Source organism: Drosophila bipectinata, chromosome 3R (genome assembly GCF_030179905.1).
Source record: "Drosophila bipectinata strain 14024-0381.07 chromosome 3R, DbipHiC1v2, whole genome shotgun sequence".
In the NCBI taxonomy this organism is placed as follows: domain Eukaryota; kingdom Metazoa; phylum Arthropoda; class Insecta; order Diptera; family Drosophilidae; genus Drosophila; species Drosophila bipectinata.
This window is the reverse complement of record NC_091739.1, coordinates 8361456-8373143: the sequence shown is the minus strand read 5'-3', so window position 1 is coordinate 8373143 and position 11688 is coordinate 8361456. Positions and strand designations below refer to the sequence as shown.

At 43.1% G+C, this 11688-nt stretch overlaps 3 protein-coding genes across 3 annotated transcripts; 1 reads left to right on the top strand and 2 right to left on the bottom strand.

Annotated features, from left to right (window-relative positions):
• The first annotated feature begins 9 nt into the window (after positions 1-9).
• Positions 10-3674, top strand: LOC108128833 (short-chain dehydrogenase/reductase family 16C member 6). The gene is made up of 7 exons (XM_017246655.3): positions 10-514; positions 2072-2227; positions 2291-2467; positions 2715-2787; positions 2852-3029; positions 3086-3211; positions 3283-3674. Exons 1-7 carry the CDS (start codon positions 221-223, stop codon positions 3368-3370), a joined length of 1092 nt encoding a protein of 363 aa, XP_017102144.2. The 5' UTR covers positions 10-220; the 3' UTR covers positions 3371-3674.
• Positions 3628-5372, bottom strand: LOC108128834 (uncharacterized). Its single transcript, XM_017246656.3, has one exon. It carries the CDS (start codon positions 4356-4358, stop codon positions 3660-3662), a length of 699 nt encoding a protein of 232 aa, XP_017102145.2. The 5' UTR covers positions 4359-5372; the 3' UTR covers positions 3628-3659.
• Positions 5373-5515: 143 nt separating this feature from the next.
• On the bottom strand, positions 5516-6008 carry LOC108128835 (uncharacterized). The gene has a single exon (XM_017246657.3). The coding sequence runs from the start codon at positions 5898-5900 to the stop codon at positions 5628-5630; it is 273 nt and encodes a 90-aa protein (XP_017102146.2). The 5' UTR covers positions 5901-6008; the 3' UTR covers positions 5516-5627.
• Positions 6009-11688: the final 5680 nt, after the last annotated feature.

Here is an 11688-nt window from a genome sequence, read left to right as displayed (position 1 = left end):
ATTCGCATTCGGTTGTTGGCGTTGGCAGTTGACGTTGTCGTTCCCGTATTAGTGCCCGATCTTCGTTTTGCCGGCACGTCGCGTTGCAGCTGTTTGGAGTCGATTTAAATAGCCATATAAGCCATATACGCGACGACCGCGAAAATATCTTGGCTGAAAACGAACCGTTTTACCTCGTTTTTGTGAGTGTCGGTGTGTGTATGGTGGAGCTGCTGCAGTGATGGTGGAGACAGCTACAACCACGACTATAACGCGTACCACCACCCAGGTGCCGGCGGGTTCTGGAACAGTGACTCCAACTCCGGCTACCTCTACGGCCACGCCCACCGCCGCCCAGGTTGCAGCGCAGGCGCAGCGGAATGACGAAACCACTCGAGCCATCTTTAACTTAAAAATCATCGTATTTGTCTTGCTGCTGCCCCTGATTCTGTTTGCTGTCCTGCTCAAGCATCTTTTGGATTACCTGTTTGCTTTGGGCTTGAAGGAAAAGGATGTCAGTGGCAAGGTGGCACTGGTAAGCTCACATTCGACAGATGGTATCTGAGAGATACAAACTTTTTGGTGGCGACACTGCAGCGCAACGAAACGAAACGTCACGCACTTTTCTTTTCCAGTGACGGCCCACCACCAATTCCACTCCCACCTTTGGCCCACTCTCACCACAGCGTTTTCCAAACCGCTTTTTTCCCATTTATTTTTTTATTATTATTTTTTTTTGTGTCATCTAGAGAGGGTGCGGCCAATGATCGGGGTATTACTTGAGTAAATATTTATGCGTTTGGCACCAGCTCATTGGATTGGTTGGCCAACTGTTTGGGATTTGTGGTTACTTCAGCTAATGTGGCATCATTTCCATGTAAATATACCCTCTGTCCGAGTGTAATTAAATTTCGAAATAATCATGTTTCCCTCATCGCGGCCCATTAATCGCATATGGACAGTCTGACACTGATCGGAGGAGGCGCGCACATCGCGCTCTAGTTAAGAAAAAGTCAATTGGCGGTCGTCTTCGGTCAAGGTTTAAGTGAGTAGGTGACAGTCTGGCGACTGGAGATGATGCGATGCAACGAACCTGATCGAATTTTTCGGGCTTCATAAGCATTCCATTCCATTCTCGGCTAAGACGTGGGCAGCACACGTAGCGTATTAATGAGTCATTATAGCTCGATTTTTATTTTAGTCTCAACTTTTACGATTGTTCTCTCAGATAGGAGTACTCCAAACACAGTTGCACATATCACGAGATAAAGATACACGCTTTCGGCCGAGTCTACAGTGGAGTAATGTAAGGGAAAACTCTCAGGCTAGTTGTGAGAAGCGACTTAATTACCAGATGAACTTAACAAGATAATTTTGATTGTTTTGACTAGATTTAGGGATCCCCCGGGTAATCGGCGCCCCTGCCAGCCGCAAACTGGTTTTGCGTCGCAAAATACACAATAAGACAAACCGAAAGGCGCAAAAATGCAAAGCTTAGGAACTTCACTTTTGTTTTCAGTCCGAACACGATCGGTGACGTTTGCTGCCGACTGGAATGTAAACAAAAAACGGCTTCGGCAAGGGCTGGGAGAAGAATGTGTCTCCAGCATGCGGCGCCGCCGGGTATCTGACAGATGCGTAGATAAAAAACAAATGCTAGTACTAGTTAATTTGCATATGATATTGAAATTCTTCAGCCATGCTATAACCACCAAAGTGACTACAAAAACAACTGCGCACTGCCATGTGCCGATGACATGTTATTGTTTTCAAACATTTTTTTTGAACGAACGTGCCAAAGTTTTGGTTTGCATCACAATCATACAATCGAAGCACCCCCTACCGACTGAGGTCACTCAAATTTCGGTTTAATTACGGTCAAAAGTCATTCAATTGTGCCTGAGAGGGTTGGCCTACCGGGCGTATGAGTAATGTCATTCATTCAACTACCGCCGCTACATAATTGCTGGTAAATGGGCTTTTTGTTCAATGCAAGGCGCATTAGCCCCAGTTGATTGTTTGTAAATTAAGCTAATTAATTTGTATAATTGTAATGAGAGTAAACTGTGATTTCATCTTTCTTATCTCACAGGTGACCGGCGGGGGCAGTGGCCTGGGTCGCGAGATCTGCCTGGAGCTGGCGCGGCGGGGCTGTAAACTGGCAGTGGTGGATGTCAACTCCAAGGGCTGCTATGAAACAGTGGAGCTACTCTCCAAGATTCCCCGTTGTGTGGCCAAGGCCTACAAGGTTACATCCAACTAAAACTATACTTTTTCTTTTAAAACTAAATTTTGTTTTTTTCTTAAACAGAACGATGTCTCATCGCCTCGGGAACTGCAACTAATGGCTGCCAAGGTAGAGAAGGAACTGGGTCCAGTTGATATCCTTGTCAATAATGCCTCCCTCATGCCCATGACTTCCACGCCGTCTCTAAAAAGCGATGAAATAGATACTATTCTTCAACTTAATCTTGGCTCTTATATTATGGTAAGACTTTTTATAGATGTATGTATTTATTTTCATATGAAGGTAAGAGTATGAAGCCTTCTCATATTTAAGAGGAGGTTTTACATAAATTGCTTTCCACTTATCTTATATTGATCCTATTTTTTGAAGCAAATTCCCATTTGAGCTTAAAATAAAGTACCTCTTTACAATCAACTACAAACAAACTATAGAAATTTAGTGATTGCTAGTTTCTGATGTATTGATGATTTTTCAATTTTAATTGCAGACCACCAAGGAGTTCCTTCCCAAGATGATTACCCGGAAATCAGGTCACCTGGTGGCGGTAAATGCTTTGGCAGGTAACTTTTGGCTTTGTATGAGTTTTTAAGTCCATCACTCATTCTGAAAATTATTATGTTACAGGTCTAGTGCCCCTGCCAGGAGCTGGCATCTACACGGCCACCAAATATGGAATCGAGGGCTTCATGGAGTCGCTGCGGGCGGAACTGCGTCTCTCGGACTGCGACTATGTCCGCACCACTGTGGCCAATGCCTACCTTATGCGGACTAGTGGCGATCTGCCTCTCCTAAGCGATGCGGGGTGAGAACTCTTCAAAGATGAACCAATCCTCTTGCTCATCCAAAATGTCCCTTTAGCGTGGCGAAAAGCTATCCCGGCCTGTCGACGCCGTATGTGGCGGAGAAAATAGTCAAGGGCGTGCTGCTGAACGAGCGCATGGTGTACGTGCCAAAAATATTTGCACTCAGTGTATGGCTGCTCAGGTGAGAATTAAATTAGCCACGGTGCCTGATGATTATTTCTAACGATTATTATTGTTTTCCCTCCCCATCAGATTGCTGCCAACCAAGTGGCAGGACTATATGCTACTGCGCTTCTACCACTTCGACGTGCGCAGCTCCCACCTGTTCTACTGGAAGTGAGGTGGGATAGGACCAGAGCCCTCATTCAGCAGAAACCCCATCCAGCCCATCCCAGGAGCATTTAAGCGGAAAGCGCTTGTTTGTTTTCCCCTTGCAGTTCTTAACTTAACTGTTGCTTACACTGAGTGTACATGTTTAGCTATTTATATGAATCTTTAACATAAAGTAAATTTATTTTCCTAACAAGTAAAGAAAATTACAGTTTCAGCTTTTGGAAAATTTAATTTAGAGGTCAGTTTCGAGTGAAGACAAATACTAATATTGAAATGTTTTTGTGGAAATATAATATTTAATTTTTATTCGATTTTATAGCCATATTTTTTCTTAGCCTAAGCCCCTGACTGTAGCACTTCTTCTGCAACTCCTGGACGCAAGATCTACGTTCATTGTGCCAGGTATAGTTCCAAGGACATCGGTGGATGAGCTTGTACCCATTGGAGCAGTAGTAAAAATATGCACAGTTGCGAGGATGTGGCATGAATCCATACACTCCGGTTGTACAGTTGGTGATTATTTCTGGCGATTGCCTTCGGCTGCAGGATGCTAGCTGGGCAGGAGTGCAGGCTTTCGGAATACCAGCCCCTTCATAACAAACCATATATGGATAGCACGGACCGGCATTCGAAAGGTTTCTCAGGGTTATGGCCAAGGGTTGGGTTGTTTTCACAGCCGACGTGGGCTTGGACATTGGGGACCTGGTTGTGGTTGTGGAAATTTTGATACCAGGGGCCTGGGATTGACATCTTTTAACCAGTTTCTGATCCACACAACGATCCAGCTGGTCATCGTAAAAATTACCTGCCAGACACTCCGCCTCGAAGGAGCCAGGCCCGGCGCAGTATATGTATTTGGAGCAGTTACTTAAGCTGGCTACGTAAGCGCCTATTTTCGGGGCACTGGCGCATTCTTTAAACTCCACTGATAAAGTACCATGACCCATAAAACAGGTCAGTATTGTGATGGCTAACCATCTTAGAGTTTTATCCATTTTGAGGCACCCTTTCGCTGCGATCACATCTCAAGACTGAACTCAAGGTTCGGGTGTCTTTGAATATTTTTGCATGTGCTTTGAAATGATAAAGAGATGGCATGTTTCAGCATCGATTATTGCGTGGTTATCGCACTCTAGATACGGTTAATGAGTTTCAGAATTACGGGGAGACTGGCGGGCCGGGAGCCCGTAGCCGGGAGTGATGCGGTATGCCGGCAATTTGCGATTTCGTAGCCTACTTCGCAGCAGCGACGGCCGCAGATTTAATGACCAGGCCGCACCGCAGCACAATTCTCGGATGGATTCAGTTCGACGCGCTTGGCGCTCAGCGCTCAATAAAAATTGAAAATGCACTCAATACGCAATTAAGTGTCGCCACTTCCGCCGGGACAAACGGCGGACAGCCATCGATACACACGCAAATACGCGTATGTGTGTGCACAATCATGGCCATTCATCGCCCTCATCATGGACGCGGACATGGACATTGGTCGTGGCTTGTCGGAGTTAAACGATAGCCATCGATTTAATATTCGATGAGATATTCATAACTTGCAATTAGGTTTGGCGGCTCTGCCTCACTTTTCCAGCAATTTCGTTCCGTGCCCGATTAATGAAGAATTACCACGGCAAATGGCAGGGATTTCTCCGGCGTATGCTGGTCCATCTGTCGCATTAACATTATAGTCAGCAATGCCATCGGCATTGTGCAGTGCAAATTAAAATTTAATTAATTGTTAATTAAACGCAGACGAGTGCCAGTTGTTCCAGCAGCTTATGTGGCATATTTTTCGGCTTTCGACAACAGGTTATATCGGATTGAATATCTTTTTATATGTTTATCTTCAGATGCTCCGCGACCCACAAACAAAAAAAAATAAAGACAATGAAGCGAAAACAAAACAGAAAAAAACGACCCCATATGGTGATGACGACGAGTCAAGTGATTAAGTGCACGCTGAAATCTTCAAATGCAACATGTGCATCAGCCCCCGGAGAAAATTCTAATTACAATTATGGAGCCGGAGACCCCCAGCACCTGCACTCACTTCAATGCGCAGGCGCAGCGGCATCAGCAGCATCGCCCGATAAAAATAGCCCACTAATTATTTGTGCGCTAGGGTTACAGTTCCTCTCATAAAAAACAAACAAACTTCACTGTCGGCCTTTGGTTTTATGGATATTTTGTGCCCCCGCGAAGTTTTTCGGCACGACTGTTCCTTCTACTTGAATTTGTATCCACAACTTGTCCATTGGGCCCTTTGCCTATGCCATGGAATTGTGATCTCCGCACCCATCATGGAATTCTTGGTCCTCCGAATCGATTAGGTGCCTTAGCTCCAGAAGCACTCGCTCCGTGCGCTCTTCCAACCGATCCAGAGCTCCGTTGAGGGCGTCCAGATTGGAGTTGACACTGGCCATCAGACGCTCCGAGTTGTTGGTCAGAGCCATAATATCTTCAAAGGTGCGAGTAGGTTGACCTGCACCCGCAGTGACCCTAGCCATCTCCACTGGGCCTTGCTCCTCGGTGCTTTCCATTAGAGATGTCCAGGCAGGCAAAAGAACCCCGGATTATCTTAAATTTGAAATGTCCAGTATACAAAGGCCTTCAGTGCTGACACATAACTACAGGGTTCTTTGTGGAAGCATAGGAAAAACTTTGCCCAAAGTTATCCATTGTTTAGTAAAAAATTTAATTTAATTTATGATTGTTGACTTTTACACAAACTCCCCCTGGTCATTATTGCTTTTAATAAAATGTGATAGTTAAAGGTCATGGGGTATATTGGTTGACAAAAAGAGATAACTAATATTTGATTAAAATACAAACATATTTTATTTAGGTTTAAGATTTTCTTTATCAACCATACTACTTTAAAATGATAATAAAATATACTGAAAGTCTTTAGCTAATTAATTTTCTAAATTATGGACTTAAGTACGCTTAAAAGCTTTGAAAATGTTAAAGGGTACTCCAGATTTCTGTTTGCCGCAAATTAAAACCTTTGTTTATTTTGCCCTTTTATTATTTTTGTTGTGGACTAGCTTTTACAAAAAGCATCTCTTGTTCATTTCATTAAATCCATTTACAAAATGGCTTTGTCCATTATTTATACGTATCAATTATAAATTGAGCCCTGGTCCTGCAATATTCATATTCACTTGTCAAAATGTCAACTCAAAATAGAATATTTATGCATTTTTATGTGTGCGTATCGGTCCATGATTTGTTTGCGTTATGCTCTTTCATTTCAAGAACTCTATGTATATCGGCATAAAAACCAAATAAAAAAAACTAAAAACGTGAAAAGGGGAAAATGACAATTCAGTTTATAAATACACGCCGGCAACCGAAGTTAAAATCAATTTTTTTGGCCCCATACTGCGGTGGTCGCGTTTCGTTTTCGGGTGGTGTGGGGCAACCGAGTGAAGCGAGCTCCTCCTTCCTATTCAGCTTGCCGCAAAACAAGGTGCCTCAATTTATTTTTAATTGAAGGCAAATTGAGGCAATCGCCAAGCTGATAGAATGGAGTTGGCTGTTGCGGTTGTCCGACGATGTGGTCTCTTCCTGTTAATAACTGGAAAAGGCTACGCCTGTCAAGCCGCAGTTCTTCCTATTGCAAGTGCATTTTCAACTTAATGAAATTTCGCTCCAAGTGACTGGCAGCATAGATGTGTCAGGAGAGTACCACAGAAAGCACATGACAATGTCCGGACTCCGAAGTCCTGCCTCCGAACTTCCTGCCACAAACACAAGCCATTAACCAACCTGAGCCAGACCAAGGAGGCCTTTCGAAGACGGCTCTCTTTTTGGTTGCCCAAAATCTGCTATTATTCTCATTAAGCAGGCTTTTGTTGCCGGACCTCGCATGGACGAGTATGCTAAGGACTTGTAAAGGCGTTTGCATATTCATTTTTCTTACCAATATACTGCATTTTGGTTGCTGGTCTTGTTGTTTGCATGGCTTTTCAGGGATTTGCTGGGATCTGCTTGTGAAGCTATCATCGGTTTGGTTATTGAATTTCATGCTCAGTCTCCACAACCTCTAGTTTCACCACTAACTTGTTGCCATGGTTGTCATAACCTTTTTACAAGCACATTTTCAATGCATTTTGGTTTCTGGTTGTCGTCATTAGTTGGAAGCGCCTAGTTTGCCTCGTTTGTTTGTCGAAAGTTGTCGGAAGCATTGCTGCCTCTGCTCCTGTTGTTGCATTGTCATCAAGCTGATCATGTTGCTGTTGCAATTGCTTTTTACATTGTTTCGCCTAAATAGAGACCTAAAATTTATATGTGTGACCTGTTTACATGGGCATGAGATGTCTGAACCACAATTTCCAGTGTGGCGGTGGTAGTGGTACAGTATCGGACATTGTGTATACGCCACGTCGGCTGACTAAGTCGAGGGCTGGTCGAGCTGTTCACTAGCCTTCACTGGCTGTGAGAAGGTTCCATGACAAAGTCCCTTCCCTTCTATATGCGGAGCGTATCCCGCCCGAAGGACTCAGGGACACCATTGCTTAGGCAGTACATGTGTGCGTCGCTTCGTTGCCTGTTATTGTTTTCCAACTTTTCACTTTGGTTATGAAATGTCCAGCGCTGCAGTCACTTGCACGTTTGGCTCTATATCGTCCTTGCCCGTGCTGTTGACCACAGAGGACAACGGGAACTTTTTGACCAAGCTAAGCTGCCATGTTCGTGTTCCTTTTGGGATGCACTGGCAGAAAAAATCCCTAGGAACTAGAAATAACTATTTTGAATGGCTCTAGCTATCAATAGAAATAATAAATGCATATGTATGTCTACCTTATAAAGTATTTGGAAACTTATATGATATCCTAAATTATCGTCATTACTTTCCTTGCAGTGCAAGGATGTGTTTGTTTGAGTATGCTGTTATGCTTATATCCTGCGGCTTAAGCATTTGTTGTTTTACAACGTTTCAGTCTGTTTGCCAAGTAAATAAAAGCTGTTAACTAGTTTTTGCACACCACGACGAAAACTGGTAGGGGTAGGGGCTTTCTAACACGTGCTGGACAATTTTTTGCTCCACTTGGCCTCTTCTAAACGCTTTTGTGCGTAGCACTCGTGTATGAGCAATTATTTAATGCCGTCCGCCTTGTCGGTCCTTTCGTCCTTTTGTCATTGTTGTCTTTGGGCCGTAGTGTTGCCGCTTTACCGGCTCCTATTTGACTGGCATTGTCTATGCCTTGGCCCACTCGTCCAAGTCAGTTGCAGCCGTCTTGTCGGCTGCCCCTTTTGTGTCTCTCATTTATTTGTGTTTATCCTTTCGCTTTTAATTGCGGCTCCGTCCTACTCCCTCGCTCCTTTGTGTAATTACAAGTGTTTGTTGTGTAAATAATAGCGTTAGCTGCCTGGGCCGAGGACCATCGTTGACGCATCGTTTGCATGCTCAGTTAATGCCGTGCATCAGGGCTCCTGCCATTGTCCTTGCCCCATGTTGCTCGCCTGGTCCCTGTCTCTGTATCTGTGTTTGGTATCTGTGTGCAAATGTATCTGTCTGTGGCATGGAAAATTAATTACGAGAATTAAGCAGCGCAACGCCCGATCTGTCGCATTGACACAGGTGTTGGCTGGTTGACGTAACGTATTTTCCTTAGATAATTCCCATAGAACTCGACAGCCATGTGCTGCACCTTGAACCCAAAGGCAAACACAAGTCATTAATGCACAGGAAAAAATAGTGTATGTCTATTAAATACATTTATTGCTCTATAAAATATATAAAAATTAAATCATCTATAAATTACTATAAAAAAACTAAGTATTTTTTAAACCACATAAGGATTGTTTAAGCTAAAAAAATAAATATTCGCCTTTCTATTAATTTTTTTGTGTATCAATTGCACTATTCTAGAGGATGTGGCATTAATTCATTCCCTTTGAGGCACTTCCATGTGGTGCCCATTAGCCCAGTGCCACGCCCCCAACGAGCAGCAAATGCCAGCGAACCATGCGACGCCAAAAATTTCCATTTCGTTGCTTGAACCGTGCATAAATATGTCAATAAGGATTATCCCATCCGGCGGTAGTAAAATTTTGGGGAGCCATAAAAAAAGGGGCTCACTCGGGATCGCTGCCTTGGTATTGATGTTGGAAAACCTCAGCTAAATAAATATCTGGCAACGGGAGCAAGAAATGCAATTTGATTATCCTGGCAACCTGCCGCATCCGTTCGCCGACTGTTAAATTATGACATGCAACTGTCAGTGCGGGTTCAAGTGGCTTTAGGATGGGCGAGGATATGAATGTGGATGCTGCTGGCAGGCGTGAGAAACTGTTATCCTGGCACCTAAACAAACACATCCGTGTGCCTGGGATGCAGTAGCTGCCAGTGTCCTGACGGGTGTCGGATTGCAGAATATGTTCGATTCTTGAGACTCTTGCGCATAACACGACCAGCTAATTTATTTACTTTACCGACTCGCTGTACTTGTTGCATCCACACTGTAAACTGAAACATGTGTTCAAGGATCATAATCGAAATGGCCTGTTATCCTGGGTTGTCTCATTAAGACCTATGCTGGTAGCTGCTGTTGTTGTTACGGCTCATTCTACTTCTGCTGCTGCTGCGGTAGCACTTCAGATTGGTGTTGACAGTCGTGTTGAGAAATTGCCTCGATTCCCCGCCTTCCTGTGCCCCTTTACTTTTTTACAAGGGTTCTAAGCTCTAAGTGCTCGACACGCTAATGTGAAATATTAGAAAAATAATGGAAAAAATGTAGAAGCCATCGAGATTAACGCGTTTGAGCTCTCAAACCCCTTGACGCTCTTTCCACTTTCCTCTGCCAGCTGCAGCATGCCATTGCCTCTTCCCCCTCAGTACCGTGTTTTATCCTTTGCCGTGGGAAACTCTGGCGCTCAGGTTTAACCAGCTCTAATCCTTTACCTTAAGTACTTTTCACGTTTTTCCGGTGTTGGTGGATAGTACTGCGCACTATCAGTGTTGTTGCCTTAGCTATTTTTAAAGTTAGCATAGTTATATAGTGGCTATATAGTTAATCTACAAGGTAAACAAAATATTTACATATATATGACTATTTATTTAAATGTGAAAAACCTGGAATATCATCTTAAATGAATCTTAATCATATTAAATGAACATGTTAAAACCAGATTTGTAGGAATACCTAATGAAAACTTGTTAACTTTTATAAAATAAATGCTTATAACATATGGTTATAAATATATACACTGGATATAAAAGCTAGAGGTTTTATCGCAATCAAATAATAGTTGACTATAGCCATGTATACTTGTTGCTGCCTCTTTTAAGCTGTATTATCATCCCTTAATTATGGCTTTTTGTAGCAGTTGGGGGACCTAGGTTACTCGATTAGCCACCAGCTCTTTTTAAAGGTCACTTGAGCTTGAGTGTTGTTGAGGCAGCTTCGAGTGGCCCGGAGTTTGTGACAATTAAAAGGGTCACCACGGCGTGGCATGAATCTCCTTAGCTTGTGACTGCGAATAAAATGATTGGGGCACCCGAATTCCAAGTGTTCTCCGTGCCTCGAAATTCCCAGACGCCTGCCACATAAATCATCGAAGCTCAATAGCCCAAAAAAAGCCGCATGCAAAGCAACACCACGTGCATGAAGTGTGACCCGATTTCGGAGCAATTTCTTAAATAAATACAAAATTGCATCACGTGCAGCTCAGAGAAAAATGCAAAAAAAAGGATAAAAACCAGCAAGCGAGGTTCGGAATTGTGCCAAAAAATGTGCAGATGTACATAAAAAGCGACTCAGAAGTTGCATATGTAGAGCCATAGAGTTGGCATAGGCAGAGAAAAAAACTCTACAGAAATTTATAATTAAGATTATATTTTAAAATTTTAAAGTAAATAAATACATTTTTGTTTAAATTTAAAGGTATTCTATTCTACTTCAAAGTTTAAACATCTTAACCTCCGATAAAGTGCAAGGGTAGGTTTCATTTGCCGCTTAGCGAGGTCGGAGTAAAACTTGAGCTCAGGCAGCGATCGACACATGCCCTCGAGTGCGTCAAGTGCAATAAATTGAAACGCAAACCAAAGTGTCCCCATTGAAGGGCGAGAGGGCAGTGAGAAGGCAGGAGCACCTTGCCGATCTAGAACTCTATTAAAATGCCATTGCCAGAGTGAGAAGGAGGAAAGACAGCAGCGTAACCTATAGGCCATTTATACATTCTAACCAACCGACTCCTAAATACTCTAACAGCATTTAAAAAAAAAAATAAAATGGGTATTATCTTTTAGATTAGTTCATTATTTTTAATATCTTTTGAGGATGAACTATAATATATTTTATTTATATTAGTATGACCTAC